This window comes from Chiroxiphia lanceolata, chromosome 6 (genome assembly GCF_009829145.1).
Source record: "Chiroxiphia lanceolata isolate bChiLan1 chromosome 6, bChiLan1.pri, whole genome shotgun sequence".
NCBI classification, from domain to species: Eukaryota; Metazoa; Chordata; class Aves; order Passeriformes; family Pipridae; genus Chiroxiphia; species Chiroxiphia lanceolata.
This window is the reverse complement of record NC_045642.1, coordinates 22,694,143-22,712,570: the sequence shown is the minus strand read 5'-3', so window position 1 is coordinate 22,712,570 and position 18,428 is coordinate 22,694,143. Positions and strand designations below refer to the sequence as shown.

At 42.5% G+C, this 18,428-nt stretch overlaps 1 protein-coding gene across 1 annotated transcript in view; it reads right to left on the bottom strand.

Annotated features, from left to right (window-relative positions):
* TTC17 (tetratricopeptide repeat domain 17) overlaps window positions 1–17,666 on the bottom strand; it is a 55,507-nt gene extending 37,841 nt beyond the window's left edge. Inside the window, exons 1-5 of the mRNA XM_032692517.1 lie at window positions 17,451–17,666; window positions 4,209–4,298; window positions 2,571–2,740; window positions 1,473–1,584; window positions 283–414 (exon numbers count right to left, since the gene is read on the bottom strand). Coding sequence (XP_032548408.1) covers window positions 283–414; window positions 1,473–1,584; window positions 2,571–2,740; window positions 4,209–4,298; window positions 17,451–17,666 — 720 coding nt within the window. The remainder of the gene's footprint in view (window positions 1–282; window positions 415–1,472; window positions 1,585–2,570; window positions 2,741–4,208; window positions 4,299–17,450) is intronic.
* Between the last annotated feature and the right edge of the window lie 762 nt (window positions 17,667–18,428).

The window sequence follows — 18,428 nt, the reverse complement described above, 5'->3', positions numbered from 1 at the left end:
ATTGTCTTGACAGAGCAATGAATGTGGCTTGCCAGACAACATAACTACATAAGTCAATAAAGATGACAATAAGTATTTATTTACTTGTTTTGCTGATGCTTTCTCCTATCTCTGCTTGCCTAGCAGAAAATGGTTTTAGTCTCCCTTTTGAAACTGAAATGTAAACCAAAAATATATGTACAAAGCTAGTACTGGATCTGATTGCATGTATGAGGTGTATCTAATCTTCTGAGACTTTTCTAGCACTCTTTTTGTGCATTCAGTAAGATTTCAGTTTCATACCTTCATTAGCCCGTCATAAATACGATGGCCTATTTCCTCTATACTTCTTCCCAGCCTCCGTGATAAGTATGTGAAGATTGGATCTTCTTTAGGTAAAAGGGGTGCAGAAAGATTAACTCTTTCTTGGACACCCTAAAATAAAAATTAAATACAGGTATTTTGCTGACACTTTAACTAAGAGTAGAGAAATACAAACAAAAGCATGACTCTTGGGAAAATGTACAGCTTGGTTATTTATGATCTTATCATCCTTTCAGGATCTTTAGCAATTGAAAGAATTATGAGTATGTCAGATAAGCAAATATTAGAAGCAGCCAAAAGCAGTCGCCGCTTGTGAGTGCTACAGAGAAATATTCACTTCTGGTAGATGTATCCGGTACCTACTGATTTCCACTGAAGCACTTAAATCATGTTTATCAGGTTACATGCACACAATGAAAGTATCCCTACACTTCTTCTCTTTCTTCCCTCCCCATGAACAAATGTCCTTCTTTCAAAAATACATTCAGACCCAAGAATAGAGATAATAAGACTTCACTTCCTGTTTTTTTCGGTAAGAAAATCCTTATTTGTAGATGAAAAGACTTGTAATGAAATAAATATCAAGATGTAACTGCTAAAGCTGCATCTGCATTAGAAAATTTGCTCATATCATGCTGTTCACAAACCCAGTTTTTGCACCACTCTTCCACTGTAGCTTTCCTAAAGCAGCTGAAAGAACAGTTATCTCACCCCCTGGGTTAGGGCTTGGCATTCAGATACCAAACAGATGGTCAAGTATGTTAGGAGCTACTGACAAACCTGCAAACCATTTTCTGATCCTGAATTGTCATACATTTAAACAACCCTGTTCAGCACGCTCCAATTTTCAACCAGAGAAACAATTAACAAGTTAGTAGTAGTTCCAACAAAAGCTACCAATTTGCTGATGAAATGTGTTATGAACACAAAATACTCCATTTTCCAAAAAATGTCCTCTAAAGTACAGTAAACAATAATAAAAGAGAAACTGTATATGTCCTCCTATAAGCAGGTACTTTAATCAAGGCACAACTGTAGTTTAAAAAAAAAAAGTGAAATAGTCTTGAAAGATTACAATACCTTGTAACCTTGACTGAGAACCACCAGTAAGGGTTTTCTATTCCTCTTCCTAATGGGGAAAAAACACATACTTGCATTTGCTCACTTACCCGTAAGTGCTGAAAAGCATGAATACTGTATGGAAGATCTAGAACTTTTGTACAGTCTGGCTGCTGCAGGTCTGGAGGCACTGGGGACTTTGTGTCTATATAGTCTTCAGGGCTAAAGACATAATATAACAGACTCCAGATTAAAATATTGCTGAAGTTCATAAGAAACAGTATTGCAGTTGACAGAGAGAGTACTCTGATTTAATCATTACAAAAATCCCCTGTTTGAGCACATCAGACTATTTCTGATGTCTTCTCAGATTTCAGTTGTACCAGGATGTCGTCACTATAGGATAAAGTAAATAAATTTGTTGGCTTTAGAGAAAACATCAACATTTGGATAGCCTCCAAAATGTCTAAGTGTCAACCTAGTGTATCACTGCTATGATTAATGCTCTATCTGCCAGGCCAATGGCACTGCATGCAGATTAGAAGACTCTTCCATGAAACAAACAAACCAATCCCAAATATTGGTGAGAAGTCCAAATGAAGGTATATGAGGATAAAACTGATCTTTTCCCACTTCAAGTATTCATATGACTATGTTATAAAAATGAAACTACAAAACCAAGACAGTGAGCCCTGCAGATGAATTACCAATGATGTCAAATGTCAAGGAGACTGTCTGCTCATCCTTTACTTTCTAAACACAGGGGACAAAATATAACCAGAAGGTTCAACAGCTTAGTAATCAACTGAATTTCATTCAAATTTAAGTCAAGGCAGTTCCCACTAAAATAAGTGTGTCTATCTCAAACACTGAAAACACACTCAGGTAAATTCAACCCCCTTCTACATGATGCCTTTCACTTTAATTTACATGTCTGGTCACATCAGTACAGAGTAACAGTGGTAGAACTCAGAAGAGAAAGGAAAGGTTTCAGGGTAAGGCTAACATGGACTGTTTGAGGGAAACTGTTTGTGTTGTAACTGTTCACAACTAGTAACAGATGTTGTTTCAATTTTATTCCACAGTAACACAAAAAAATTAAACTGTCATCTAAAGATCAGTCTGTGTTAGTATTGTTCTTTTTACTTTCATTTAGAGGTATTTTTTTTTAATTCAGTAAAAATCTTAGAATATAAGCATCTTATTACCGGATATCTTTGCTCTCTAAGGTGATGTATGTGCCATCATACAGATCTAGGTCCCCCAGGGGCACCTTTGCTTTAATGCAGTCTGGATCCTCTTTGTTATGCCTTTGTTCCAGCCCTGTGTCTCTGTCCTCATTTTCCTCTATATGAATCTTTTGAGCAACTAACTGTTTCTGTAGGGAAAGAGAAGGAAACAGAAGAATATATACTTATGAAAGCAAACTCTACAGTTGCTAAGAGTTCAACAGTACAACTTTTTCCTTACAACAAAGTTCATTTGAAAAAAATCTAAAAAACTCATTAAATTTTGGGAATATTTTCCTATCTTTTAAAACATCTGCAGCATATTTTTGGACTTGGATGGAATGTAAATGCTTTCATTAGAGATAATACAACTATAATAATTTCTTCTGTTGTACGTAAAAGGAGGGCTAATAACATTCCGAGTTTATGGTAGTCTGTTTAGGAAAAGAAGAAATAGCTGCTAACAGTATGTCAACTTTTAAATATTCGGACCCTTTTCCTTCACTGTAAGACCTCATGGAACTAATAGTAGAGATTGTAAACAAAATCATCATCTTAAGCATTCAGTGTGCTAAGTACAACCCAGGTGGCAGGCAAATGCAAGAATTGAGACTAATTTCCATACATAGTTTATGCTGTGCCTTGGGAGCTACCTTTTGCCCCATAAAGCTCACAGGTATAGATCACACAGATTAATGATCTGTTCCAGTACAGTAAGCTGCATTTAATTCTCACCTAGATGTGCAAACTGAAAACACATTAAATATCATATGAATCTATACATGTGAATAATAATAGAAAAAAAAATCGCAGTTTTAGCCATACACATTTGATTGCATGCTACTCTGCAACAATACAGATATAAACTAGAAGTAATAGAAACTTGTACAGGAACTTACAATATAACTTCTGCTGAAAGTCATTTGTATGTGCAAGTTGGACATTAGCAACTTCCAAATCCCCAACCCATGCCCCACAGCTAAAATGTTCATTACCACATCATACCTTAATGAGAAAGACTGGCTGAATACAGTCACAGAAGGGGCAGTCCTGCTTGTGTTGCTCCCTTCCACTTCTTCCATTCACCTAAAGCTACCTCTGGTGCTCATCTAACTTTACAGTTAGCTTGTTATGCTAATTTGACAAAACCAAAGCTGGCACAAGAGAGAAAGGAGTGCACGGCCTGAAGGGCTGTGAGCTGTTTTTTTGCCTGATCCCTTTTATATTTAAACTTCAGTTTATCAGCTCAAAGTTCATTAAGGACCTTTTCAAAAGGGTCTCAGACCCTTTTCCAATAATAAATGAGCCCCAATTAAACCAGAGGTGACCTGCTCTGTACTCTACTGAAATACAGTACAACAGAATCTAGTATCTGAATGACTTTCCTTAAAAATGTTAGGATTTATGGCTAACAACAGAGAATGATGCAATTGGAGACCAGTTAAGCAGACTTGGGGCAAAAAATTCTTGATCTCTGAAGAATTTTCATCCTTTCATTGAAGCAGAATTTTGCCAACAGTGAATTCCTTTCCGCATCTAAAACTATCACTATAAAGATTGTGGAAAAAAAAAATCTGTATTTTCAGAAATTAGTTAGTACTTAATATTGTGCTTTACCTCCAGTTCTTTGAGGTAGTTAACTGTTGTTTCTTGTCTCATTAGTATTACCAAATCATGAGGGTTTCTCAAGTTCATTGGTGAATCCACCTGCAAGAAATTTTAACAGTCCATCATGTAAAACATTCTCCTAATTAGAGTGATTTTAAAAGGAAGGCAGTTATGTTCATTCAATTAGTTTGTCTGTTCAAAGATTTTCTGTCCAGTCAGCATTCATAATATGTCCATAATTAAAATCTGTACTTCAAAAAACAGTTATTTGAGAATCCAATTCAAACCATGCTTTAATTTTAGTTTATTCAGACACACAAGTTCTAAGCATAAGAGGCAAGTAAATTTCTCACAACAAACATTACTGCTGAAATACTAGATACCTTAGACTGCAATCACAAAAAGTTTTCTAACTTTAAAATTCCTCTACTGTGTGCCTCAATAGGTATAAAGTACTTCAGCTTCAACTCCTCTGTGCAACTAATTTAACACAGCAGCCTAGCATTAAGTTCTATTGCCTTCAGAATTAATAAGTAAAGGAACAAAATCAGTAGGGAATCAGGAGAAGACTGAATGCTCTGCTACCGAAGACTGTGCTGCACTTCCAGAGTTTTGTACAGGAGTTCGCAGCTCAATAGAGCAGCATTAGAGGTACGTCCCAGACAAGAGCAGTTACACATCAGGCTCACTCTGAGGCCTAGCTGGGCTCAATAAGCCACAGCACTGCACTCCAAACACCCCAGCCTTGTCCTTATGCCAAATCAATCCTGCTGTGTGACCGGGTGGGGGAAAGTCACTACAGTCGAGAAGGTGGATGAGCAGCGGAGCCGATGCAAAGGCTCACCAAAGACGAAAGGCTCACTTCCAGGCTTCCAGCCCTGTTTCCTTCAATCTGTCAGTGTGATACCAGGACACTGGCTGCACACCAGCTCTGGTGCCCACCAGGCTCTGCTGTGAGCTAACCCAAACTCAGGAGCTGAACAGCACATAACCCTCTTTTGATTGCTTTATCTGAACTAGTAAACTAAATTAGTTCATGAAGGCTCAATGAGCATGAGAACAGAAACAAGGAAATGGACAAGAGAATGTGGCTACAGGATGAAAAGATGACAAGCTGACAAAGACAGCAAGATCTCACATTTTTAACAGGACTGGTATAGTAAGATGATCTACACCAGGATGTTCCCGGATTTGCTCAGTTTCCATTCAACCTTTCAGGATACAGAACTAGCTACTGCATACAGATGTAAACACTTACCTGTATGTTAGCACTGATACAACTACATGGGCTGTCCATCCCCATGACATCTGTGAAAACTTGGTGACATTGCAATGTAATGGAAAAGTTTGCCATACATACATATGCAGAACCTTCTGAGCTCCAGCTCTTCATTTTTTGTCAACTTTCCAAACAACCTGGACACACTTCTGTGACTCTCTCTTATTGCAGAAAACTGCATCTCCAGCAGGACACAGTAAATTTCATGGTCATTGTAATGTGTCCTGTCAACAGACTAAGCCTTGGGCTGTATTCTCTCACTTGTGGGTCAAGTAAGCTCATATCTACTTTCTTTGTACTACTGACTATAAAGTCTGCGTTCAACTCCTGACTGAGTAAGGGCCTTGTCCTCTGAGACATAAACACTTGTTCCTTTTATTAAACCCTAAGGGTGGTTTTGGCTAAATTTGGCAAAGTATTCCTTTCCAAGTCAAAAGCCTCAGTGCTTCTTTTATTATGGAGCCATTTTGGCAGGGGCTACCTACACAGTCCAAATACTTACATTTAACTAATTTTAGAAAATAGAAATAGACGAATAGAAAATAATAGGTGCTACTGACACCAGTCCATTTTTACACTTTGGAGATCATGGATTCAACTGTTGCCAATAAAGGATGACCAAGTATCTGCTATGATCCAGAGAAGCACAGAAAATACCATATAAAAAAAATCTAGCGATTTTGTTAGTTGAAGTATCAAAATCTACAATATTTTATTTATAGTCGTATCTCGTATTTCCTCCTATGAGCCCCACCTCACTTTGAACTGGCTGCATACAAAAACAGAGTTATGCACTGAATGTAGCACTTGTTCATGCCTCATTTGCTAGAGAAACTACTGTGCTATGTGCAAATGAATAAGAGACGAATTTGCAAAGAAAATAAGGGAAAGTTTTACTGTATTTAAAGCACTTCATCACCCATTCCAAAACACCACTGTACATCTGACATCTAAAGGCTGCTTGCATGATACTACACAGTCACTGAGAGCAAAGTTAATTATCAGCTCCACTTTCAGTGACAAACTGCATCTGGGGAGCAATTTTTTGCAGAAAGTTATGCAGGTGTCACCAATTAGAGAGCTTTACTCTGCAAGATTAAGGATCTTGGCTCATAATTCAGTCAGAAACAGAATGATATTCAGGGACAGCTTCTGTTTTTAACTTTTGATAAGACAGTCTCATGAGAGCTAGGTCTGAATTTAGCGTACGGGAACTTGGAGTGATATGTTACCAACTCAGTGTGTATGGGTTGACAGAAAAGAATGCAACAAGTATCATACTCCCATCAACTATTACCTGGTAGCAGAAATCAAAGTGGTAGCAACAATCAAGAAGCAATCCAATTTCAAATTCATTCATAAAGTTACGTCAATCCACCCATCTCGAGTTAAGAGTATTTTAATTTAGGCTTCATATTTTCACTTCCACATCAGACCTCAGTTTGTCACCAGCAAATAAGCACTTTCTAATAATAGCATAGAACCCTTCAACCTTGTAGAAAGTTAACTTTACCAGTGTGAAACACAAAGCTCTTAACCCAGAAGTTTAGTAGTTGTATTGGGTTCGTATGGCAAGGTCTTCATAGCCAGGGGCTACAGGAGTCACTTCTGTGAGAAGCTGCCAAAGCCTCCCCTATGTCGGACAGAGCCGACTCCAGCCAGCGCCAAGACGGACCCGCTGCTGGTCAAGGCCGAGCCCATCAGTGCCTGTGGTAGCATCTCTGGGGCAACATAGTCAAGAAGGAAAAAAAGTTATTGTACAGAAGTAACTGCAGCCAGAGAAGAGAGAACTGAGAACATGTGAGAGAAACAGCTCTGTAGATACAAAGGTCAGTGGAGAAGGAGTAGGAGAAGGCGCTCCAGGCACTGGAGCAGAGATTCCGCTGCAGCCTGTTCCAAAGACCATGGTGAGGCAGGCTGTACCCCTGCAGCACATCATGGAGCAGAGATATCTCAGCAGCCTATGGTGGACCTCACACCAGAGCAGGTCGATGCCCAAAGGAGGCTGTGAACCCACGGAAAGTCCACAGTGTATCAGGGTTGCTAGTAGGATCTGTGGCCCCACAGGGAACCCACACTGGAGAAGCCTGTTCCTGAAGGACTGCATCTTGTGGGAGGGACACCACACTGGAGCAGTTTGTAAGAGCCTGTGGGAAGGAACCACACTGAAGAAGTGCATGGAGGACTGTACCCTGTGGGAGGGACATGACATTGGAGCAGGGAAGGAGTTCTCCCCAGAGGAGGAAGTAGTGGTAAAACCAATGTGTGATGAACTGACCACAACCCCATTCCCCATCCCACTGTGCCACCGAGGGGAGAAGGTAGAGAATCAGAAATAAGGTTAAGTCTGGGAAGAAGGGATGGGTTGGGAGAAGGTGTTTTTAAAATTTGGTTGGATTTCTTGATACACTACTCTGATTTGATTTGTAATAAATTAAACTAATTTCCCCAAGTTGAGTCTGTTCTGCCTGTGATGGTAACTGGTGAGTGATCTCTCCCTGTCCTTATCTAAATCCTTGAGCCTTCTGTTATATTTTCTCTCCTCTGTGCAGCTGAGGAGGGGAGTGATAGAGCAACTTTGATGGGCACTCAGAATCCAGCCAAGGTCAACCCACAACAGTAGTAAATCCAACCTTACATTTATTTCCATTTGATCATTTCTGAGTCTGAAAATTCAAGACCACTTCAAGAAATTATCAAAGACTATTATTAGCTCCTACAAATAAAAATGCATTTTATGTGCAATATTTTTGGAAAAAATAATTTGAATGAAAAACTAAGCAGCTACACCAGACAATAATGCAAGGTTTGCAGAGGCTATTTGAGCCAGCACATCCAGTGTATTCAGAGCACTGATGGCAGCTTGTAAAAGTGAACCGAAAATACTCTATTAGTTCTTATACTCTTCAGTTTATACATTTACAGTATGAAGGCACTACAAAACAGTAACTAAGGAAATAAAAAGCATTCAGATCTACAAAAAATACTATATGACACAAAGGAAAACAGATTCTTAAAAAAAATGCAGGAGATCTTATGATATCATGCCTGCAAATGAGGAAACAATGCCAACTGGCCTTCAAGAGGCACTGGCTGGAGGAAGAGGGTGCTCAAACTTAAGAATATCATAGAATTTAAACCAAAAATTTCTGATCTGTTTAGATTGATCCAAAAAAATCGGCCTGCTGCCATATAGGGGAATCCTCCCTTTTCTTGGTATCTGTAATATTATAGCTCTACTGAGAAAGAGGCCAACTAATTCAGCTGAAAAAATAAAAGATTAAACACTAAGTTTTCAGCCAGATCAGCAGGCTAGTCTGAGCTGGCCTCAGGTGAGCACTTCATCATCCCACTCTGTAGTGATAGACAGATGGCTTTTGAACTGAAACTTATTCCTCTCAGGCCCAGCCAGCAATACTGCCAAGACTTATGGTTCGTTATCCAAGCTTTTACAACATCCCTTCCTAGATCAAACACATTTTCTTTACACTGCCAGCCATGTCTACAGCCGGAAAAAGGCAAGGTTGATGTACTCAATTGTGAAGAGCACCAATACTGTGTTTGCCATTGAGGGTAATAATGACACCTCATGAAGAATTTAGCACAGCAAGTAGGTAGCAAACAACAATATAAAATCCACGTAACCTGCACAGCAAAGGTAAGAGCAGCAACAGTGGTAAAGATAAGTGGGAAGCATGGTGTGCTGACATCATTTTAACTCAAAGTGTGTTAGACTGATGGCAAAGCACCACATTGATTTACTCTTACTCCAAAGTGCTGAAACTGTGACATTCAAGATGAAGTGCCTGAAATGCAAGAATCTGACTTCAATTCAAACACAGTAAACAAGGAAAAAAATAGTGCTGAAAAGCTTTCTTTGAACCTTTGATGGCTACTGTAGCTACGCTGCAGAAAGCCTGCCAGTAAAACACTTTCAGAATAAGTGTTCTCTGTTCCACTTTGCCCAAAGGTGAAAGTTTCTCTATAAAGCACAGTTCAAATTTATTCAGTCACAAAGTACACCGAGAATCTGATGCAGCAAGAAACACACAGAATTTATGTAACAAGAAAAGACATCAGAGTTGAATCAAACCTTGAAGTCTATACTCTCCTATGTTACCTGCATATATCAAAATCTCTGAATAGTTAGACTTGTAAGTTTTGTCGAACCTTCCAGTACATTTTTCTGACAATCAGTTATATTGCACCAGGAATTAAATTTTAAAATGAGGGTCAAAGGATGCTTCAGTCACCTATTTTTAGGCAAGGCTTTTTTTTAAAGTACTGTGGAAATCCCCCTGTTAACTGAGGTACAGGCACATCAAAATCGGAAGAGCTGTTAGTACCTCTTCACATCCTAAAAGCTTTATACTGCATGCAGAAGGCAGATTACTACAGAAAGAAGCTGAAAAACACACTACATCAAATGATGGCGTACAGAAAAGTGCGCTCCCCGTATTTGTTTATAGGTTTGTTTTATAGTCAGTGGATCTTATGTCACTGTAGGAAATGAAGGCAATTCCCACTCCAACAGGCTGCAACTCCTTGCAATTTCGAGTGTGAGCAAACGATCTGAAAACTGGTGCTTGTCTTTTGGTATATTCTTGCTGTCTTGATACTTTACACTCCAACACCATACTTCATGGCATTTCTGGAGGAAGCCACAAAAAAAATCTGTATGGGTTTCAGTGCGAGACAAGCTACGAAACTGGAAAATAAGTTCTTTGACTCATTCAAATGATGAGTAGGCAAAGTCAAAAGATACTTCTTCCAAGGGATGTCACTGAAAAATTCACACAGAAAAATGATGTTGAAATGAGTTTTTATAAGAAGTATTCAGCCATTAAAAGCTTGGAGCTGCAGAACCTGTTAACAAACAGCACTAGGTGTTTTGATATTATTAATACTAGCTGTGCTACAGAAAAAAACCAGAAATTTTAAACACTTGGGGCACTTCGAACATAAAAAAACCTAACAAAGTTGCAGTATTATTGAATATTCAACTGAGATCACACCAGCTATGAATATCGTAGAGAACAGATCTAAACACATCAAAGGAAAACAGGACTTGTAACACCACGTCTGCAACGTGTTGTTGGTCATACTTAAGGGTACAAGTTTCCAACTTGTATATTCTAGGTAAGGTTTATATTCTTCAGTAGCAAACCAGATGCCAGTTGAATCAAATCAAGAGATGGAGAGATTATACTCATACACAACTGTAATGAACAAGTACATTTTTTTCATAAGGCAGACTGGTTCTCGATGCCTGTTCACTGCCAAATCCTAAAAATTATTAAATGTTCTAACGTTGAAAATACAGACAGGTAAACTAGTAGTAGACTTACACAACAAATTCAACAAATGAACAACAGAAAACCCATTAATTTTTTTTTGGTTGAACTTTGAGGGAATTACTTTATCCAGAGACGTATTTTTTAAAGCAAGCAGCTATATGAAATAACAGTGGATTTCACAGTCTTGCTGACTTTGCTCCTTTGGGCTTGATGGCATCTTCATATAGACATGTGCTCGGGCCACTTCTAGGCTACCCTTTAGCTGTGAAGCTCACAATATGACAAAGGCACGCCAGGCACCATGAACACTTTCACCACAGAATAATCAGTTTGAACAGTTGATTCATATCATCTAGTCAGTTTGTCCTACCCTTATTTTAAAAGCAACAGAAACAGATGAGAGGCCAGGAAATCAAAGTGTGAGATGCTAAAAGAAATAGAACCTGGGAGCACACTGTGCCTGGAGGGACAAGGCTGCAAGAAAACATCAGGAGTGGAGGAATGAGCATGACATGCCTACACAAGGTCAGAGCCACCACTAGGGCATTCTGGACTTAAAAACTGAACCACTCAGCACATATGACTATGCTGGGCTAAATACAGATGTTTTTGCACTAAGCTTTTCTGTCAGCAGTCGAAACCTGGCATAAGATTACCTGCTAGATTGCAGCAGGTGTGAGGGGCATGGCCACCAACAGCTGTATTTCAGCAGCCCTTCGGATCTACCTCTTTGCTCTTCCACTCAGATGCAAATCTTTCACTGCTGAGTTGAGAACAGTGAAAGCTACTTCTTCTCCACCACTGCCCCAACAAATGAAAAATTTGCATATCTGACTGCACACCACATACAGGCTACCACAAGGCCTATTTTTATCAGATTCAGATCTAGTCGTGACGCTCACAGTGACACAGAAATATGTAGGCTGTGCTCCCCTGTGAGCAGGCAGCGCTGGTGAAGTGCGGCTCTAGGTCCCCATTTGGGACAAGGACGTTAAACATCTCAGGCATTCAACATCCAAAACGTTCAGGTTCAAAATTTTCTTACACACTTATGAAAAGGCAGAAAATTTAAAGTGAGGAGGTTTTGGGTTTTTTTATTTAAATTACTATTTTTCCCACTAGATGAAGGCCTAAGTCCTACAGTCCTTTGGTGATCAAGAGAAGCTCTAAATCAGAAAAAGTTTCCCTTTTCCTGAGGATAAGCTGACCTATGTCTCAAAACTATCCTGCTTCAGCTCATCACCCTGGGGTTAGATGACATCTGATGAACTACAGAACACTCAAAACAACCTCCAGCCTAGGTGTGTTTGGGCAAGGCATGCTACCTGACACACTTCAGTAAAAATAAACAGGGTTTTGGTTTGTTTTTTTTTCTTTTGCTTAGCACACAACAGACTTGGAAGTATAAGAAATTCAGTCAAGAAAGAGGTCATACAGCCAAGCAAACTAACCTTTTATAGAAAGAGCAAAGCAAACATCCACCTTTCATTTCAAGACGGGACTGAGTGACTGCTTAATATACCACAGAAAATGCTTTTGTAAGCATCAAATAGATTTTTATTTGGCTGCACTAGATTTTCAGCTTTACTGGATTTTCAGCTTTCCTCAGATTTGGATGGCTGCTTTTCCTATATTCTTGAGTATATGGACCACTGTTCTCATCTCAACCTGTCAGCATATATGTGCACTGAGACGGCAGATAAACGCATTAACCAACTCGAAAGCCACCCATGAATCAATCTGCCTTTCTCCTACTTGAGGTCCACTTGCATTCAAATCTGCAACCACACGAACAACTGTCAGGTACTGTCCCCCCTCTCTACTGCACTAAGCCACTACTGCACTGCAGAAATTCAGATGCTGCATGTACTGAGCGTCCGGTTGTCCTAGCCCCAGCAGGCTAACCAGCATTGCCCATTCGCTCTCCTCTCCAGATCATCTCTAATGGACTTCAAAACACATGACAACACATTAAAACCAAAACAACTTTTTGTCAACTCAGATTCCTTGCCAGAATCTGCCAGAACACTTTCCCAATCCTGCTTTGGACCATCTGCCTGGAAGGTTTCTCAGCTTCTTTTAGTTTAATTATGCTGAACTAACGCTTTCAGTGTTTACAGTAGTCCACACAAAGGCAGTCCTTTGAGTCTCCACAAGCTTGCTCAGCTTCAATCACCTCCATCAAGGGATCTCTAGAAAGATCCTACCTCAGCTCTGGTATGCCAGGTCTCTGAGTCATGGTAGCAGGTGGTCCCCACCATTAAAGCCATGAATGACCACTGAAACTGTATCCTGCACTGCATTTAATCTGTCAACTGTCTGTCCTCTCTTTACGCCAAGTTTCTCTCTTCTCTTTAAGTACACTAGTATTTCTGTAGAGATGAGTTTCCCCACTGGCAGATAAGCACTGTCTAAAATCAGTTATATATTAGCCTGAACTTTATACTGTGAGTTGTGAAATGAAAAGGCTTATAAACATGTGCACCGAGTAGCTATAATCTCATTAAAGAGAGATGATTACTCAGCCCCTGTCTGCAGGAACATACATTTGAAGGTGGACTCAGAGTAAAAGAAGAACATGAACTGATCCAGAGAATTATGTCTTTGATCTGAAAACCAGCTACTAGAGTAACAGATACAGCTTCATGGCTTTTCTCTTGATGGCTGAGACTTTGAAGTGTTACATGTACTGCTAGGAATTAATTTGTTTCATCGTCAGAAATGCTCAGTAGGAACTGGAACAGCAGTGCCTGCTTAGCAAGCACTCCTGTTACTAGATGGAAGCTTGCTGATAGATGGAAAATTGTTCAATCTGTGTTAACTTTGCTACTGCTGCCAGGTTGTTTGTAACACCAGGAACTCAAGTCTCAGCCCAGGTACTGCAATGTCACAGAAAAGTCAATCTCACTTGAATGTAGTCTCACAATAAATGCCCGCACCCTTGCTGTACTATAAGGAGAAACACCTGAGAGAGATTTTAGGTCAAAACCATAAAATATTCTCACCCTTGTTCCCTCAAACTATTCCAGATATTATATATTGCATATAGGTCAGGATCTGTAACTCCTCCTTTCAGCTCCTCATCCATAGTGCACTTTGGTAACACAGAAAACAAAACTCACAGTAGAGTAAACCAGAAGCTACAAGGAAGTCAGTTACCACTTGTGCTTATCTGCATATCCATAGCTAGTGGCTCCTTTAGCAGTGGGAATGTCTGGGTCTTACAATCCATTAAGTTTTTCCTACTGCTTAATTATACAGGCTTCGTTCAGATTAACTGTGGGAGTCCAAGTGAAAACTAAGCCTGTACCTCTCTAAAAAGTTGACAATCTTTAAAAATGTGCTTCAGACTTTGAGAATGCCAGTATTTCCAAAACTGAATAATTAATACCACCCACTCTTCGCTACCAGTGGCCAGTTGCAGTCAGAGACTGCTGTGCTGGAAGCACTGTGATCAACCGTGCAAAGTCCAACAGTGGCTGACCACCAGCAGCATCCTTTGGGGATCAATATCAGTCTTTACTGAGACAGGCCTTCACTAATGATAGTGAAAAAACCCTCTTTGGTAATGACAGCAAATAAAAGGAACCTCAACAAGCATGGTGTCCTCTGCAAATGTGGGGTGACCATGGTGGAAGGAGGGGCTGCAGTTAGAGAAAGGGATGGAGAAATGGGTTGACAAGGACCTACCTTATGAAGTCAACAACGTCAAGAACAAACTCATAGGGTGATATAGCTCCATGCAGCAGGAAAGGCTGGGGCTGAATGGAAAACAGCTTTCCAGAAATAGTGTTTAGGTTCTGGTGGGGAAAAAGCTGGTGGTGAGCCAGCAGCGTGCCCTTGCAGCTGAGGCAGCCAACTGCATCCAGGGCTGCAGCAGCAAGGCTGGAGCCAACAGGGCGAGGGGTGCAATTATCTCCCTCCACCAGGTACCCATGTGGAGGTACTTGCTTTAGCTTTCTGTCCTTGGTTTCAAGGCCAGCAAAGCCCATTCGAGGTGGTGAGGGCCCTGGAGCATGTAACATGCAGAGGCTCCCATTACCAATGAATCCTAGAGTATCTCAAGTGGGAATGGACCAATGAGTTCTCATGATAAATACCAAATTAATTAAGAATATTCCGAAAAATTAAAGCAAAAGGATACTCTGCAGGGATGTTCTAGGCTTGTGTCTTGTTAATAAAGTCTTGGTATTAGGAGAAGGATAGCTCATATATTTTGGAATACTGAGGTTCTACCGATGAACTTTTAATCAATTATGAATCCTCCCAGTGCTGCCCAGATGCTGCTTCAACTCTGGCAGGTTTTGTGCCATGACCACTTCCCTGGGGAGCCTGTTCCAATGACTGACCACCCTCTCTGTGAAGAACCTTTTCCTAAAGTCCAGTATGAACTTCCCATGGCACAGCTTCATTCCGTTTCCTCGTGTTCTCTCACTGATCGCCAAGAGAGGAGATCAGCAACTCCTCATGCACTGCCACCCTTAAGGAAGTTTTAGGCTGTGATGAGGTCTCCCTAGACTTCTCTAAGCTGAACAAGCCAAGTGACCTCAGCTGCTTCTCCTAAGTCTTACCTTTGAGACCTTATTGGTTGCCTTCCTCCAGACACAGTCTAATAGTTTGATGACCTTACAATGAGGCACCCAAACTGCACCTAGAACTCAAGGTATGACTGCACGAGCGTAGAGTAGTGTATAGTGGACAATGACAATTCTTTCCTATTGCTGGACAGTGGAGATTATCTGCCATTTTTGCTGCTAACTATTGAACCACTACTATATTTTGGCATTTAAAACAACATTCAAGTTCACTGTAAAACTTGTCCTCCTCATTCCCCAAAACACAACTAAGTGGAAAAAATGAAACTAAAATGTACTGGTAGGGCTGGCAATGGCAATAACCACAAATTTAAGTCTAATTTTCTTATTCACAAATTTAAGTATAAGAGCCAGGGAGATGAAAGTAACAGATGCCAAAACACCATCTTATTACAAAAAACTCACTGGACACTTAGCAGCATTATGTTCCAGCTACTGAAGAAGCCAGCTCCTGATATTCCAAGTAATACCATATTTATAATTCAAGTTTCCTTGCTTGAAATGGGTGGTTTTATTTTGACCATACAGGTAAGAGAAATTATTCCACAGATATTGTTTTATCACGTCAACAACAGGCCTTGAAAACTTTATACAGGGAACATGGGAATGCTCACACTTAGAAAGCATTTGGATCTGTAACAGAAAAGCCTACTGCATGGCAATGGTACAGTGAAAGCTCCTACCTGTACCATCAGTTAGCTGACACCATAAAATGCCATTTCTTAAAATCAGTACTGAATTTAGCTAATCAGATTTTCAAGCCATTTTATCTAATTATTTTTTTTTCAAGCCACAGCTGCTTTTCATGCAATAATCCAAATGAACACTTGACCCAAATTTTATAACATACAATCAGTACACACATATGGATGCTTCCAGGCCATTATCACATACTCGCACCACTCCCCCACTGCATTAAGTGGGGAAAGGAGATGAGAGAGCACTGGAGTATTGTCATTCATTAATTTATGATTAACTAGGGCGTGTGAATGCCTCAATCTACACAGATGGCCGAAGTGCCCCAGAACCATAAACACAGCAAAAGCTTCCTGCAGAGAAAGTCTGTTCCACCTGTCCGAGGTCCATAATGCATTTTGTTAGGAGACCCGACTAAAAATCCTCACCAAGGAAGGTGATATTAATGGACGCTCATTTCTCCACACTTTTTTACGGGGGGAAGGCCACACTGCCTGCTACAGCTGCTAACTCTTCCGCTCCAGAGGGAAGCCGTAAGATCTGACACGAAAGTGAATTTCTGCTGCTGTTCCCCTTCCAACAAAGAGGGAGCCAAGCAACTAAGAAAAAGCCCAAACATGAAACGCTTATCGACTCTTTCAAGCCGCTTACTGAACGTGAGGCGCAGCCCGCTATCAAAATAAGACATTTTGGCTAAACCCACAAGACTACCGCAGCACAGGGCGCGCGTGTGCTTCTGCACAGAGCACACACGCCACCGTTTCTTTCCTACTTTCAGCAGGAAGGGAACGCGGCCGGGTCGGGAGTGGCGGGATGTGAAAAATCGCAGACTCACTGATAACTGGGGCTGCGCCTGCAGCGGCGAGAAGCCCGGGAATGCCTGGGGCCGGGACCGCGCCGGGAGCGCTCCCGGCTCCGCGGGGGGTCACGGCTGCGGGCTGGGGTCGCGGTCCCGCCGCTTTCGCCACCGAAGCGGGACCCGCCTCGTGCCGGAGGAGCTCCGGGAGACGGCCTCTAAGCACGAACCACGGCTGCTCCAAACACGATTCCATCTGAAATCCATCCTCGGCTCGCCTGGACTTAGCGGCCGCCCCTCCCCGCCGCCTCCCCCCGCGGCTCAGCGGATTCAAGCCATGTTTCGCGAGCGACGCCGGCTTGCCGCGGGAGACCCCGTGCCGGGCCGCCGGGAGCGTCCAGCACTGTCTCCCGGCTGCTGCAGCAGCTGCGGGACGGGCAGGGCTTCGTTCCAGGCCGAGGGCCATCGTTCCCCTGCGCCGCATCGCTCGGGGCAGGCCGGGGCTGCGGGTGACCGGTGGCACGGGCAGGGGCTCTCCGTGCCTCCGCAGCGGGTGGGCAGCGCCCCGCGCCCCCCGGGGCCGCTCACCTGCTGCTGGATCTTCCCATCCTCGGTGACCACCCAGTGGGTGGTAGCAGCGGCGGGCCGAGTCCCCGAGGCCAGCAGCGAGCACAGGCCCAGGGCCCAGCCGGAGAAGACCCACGCCCGCCCCAGCCCACCCCGCCCGGACGCCCCAGCCGCCGCCATCTTCCCCAATCCCGGCCTGCTCGCACCCCCCGGAACCGGAACGGCCGCCGCCGCCATTTTGGGAGCGGGCGGTGCCTCGCGCTGCGGGGCGGTGCGGCCGGGCCCGGCGTGGCCCCGGGGCGTCCTTTCAGACCGCGCCAGGAGCCCCGGTCCGAGCGCTCTCCTGGCCCCACGGCAGCACCGGCACAGCCCCTGGGCGGAGGCACAGGAGCGGAGGCGCGGCGGGGGCTCCGCGAAGCGACTTCTCCCTCGCTAGGAGCCGGGTCTGGCCAACGGGGCCTTCCCGGAGCTGTGGCAGCCGCGGGTAACGGCGGAGTCGCCGCCCAGAGCTCCAGGCCGGCGTTAAGTGCCAACAAGCGGCGTGTGGCGCCGCGCTGAACGCTGTAATTTAAAGGATGTAATTTCTGTCCAGTGCATACTCGGACATTCGCCACGGCAGCTTGAGGAAACGACTGTATGCCCATCGCAAACCGAACCGTACCTGCAGCTATCCACAGGTTTTTATCCACAGCCCCCGGAGGAGCTGGGTGAAGGGAGCTCTGAAAGACACATCGCTCCTTTTCCCTTCTAATGCTTTTCAGTTACACAGAAACATCTGAACTTTTCCTTTCCCATTGCAGTTAAGAGTAAATACTAACGCAGAAGTGAGAGCCTGTTTCCCAGTCCTGAGTGAGATCTAAAAGCCGCCACATTCAAATTTTGTTCTGTTCGACCGAAAGGTCTGTGTTACCAGTCCTACTTCTTGGGGACACCAAACTTCCTGGAGCCTGTTAAACAGTAAAATTCATCGGTAACTCAAAACCCATTAAGTGGAAACAA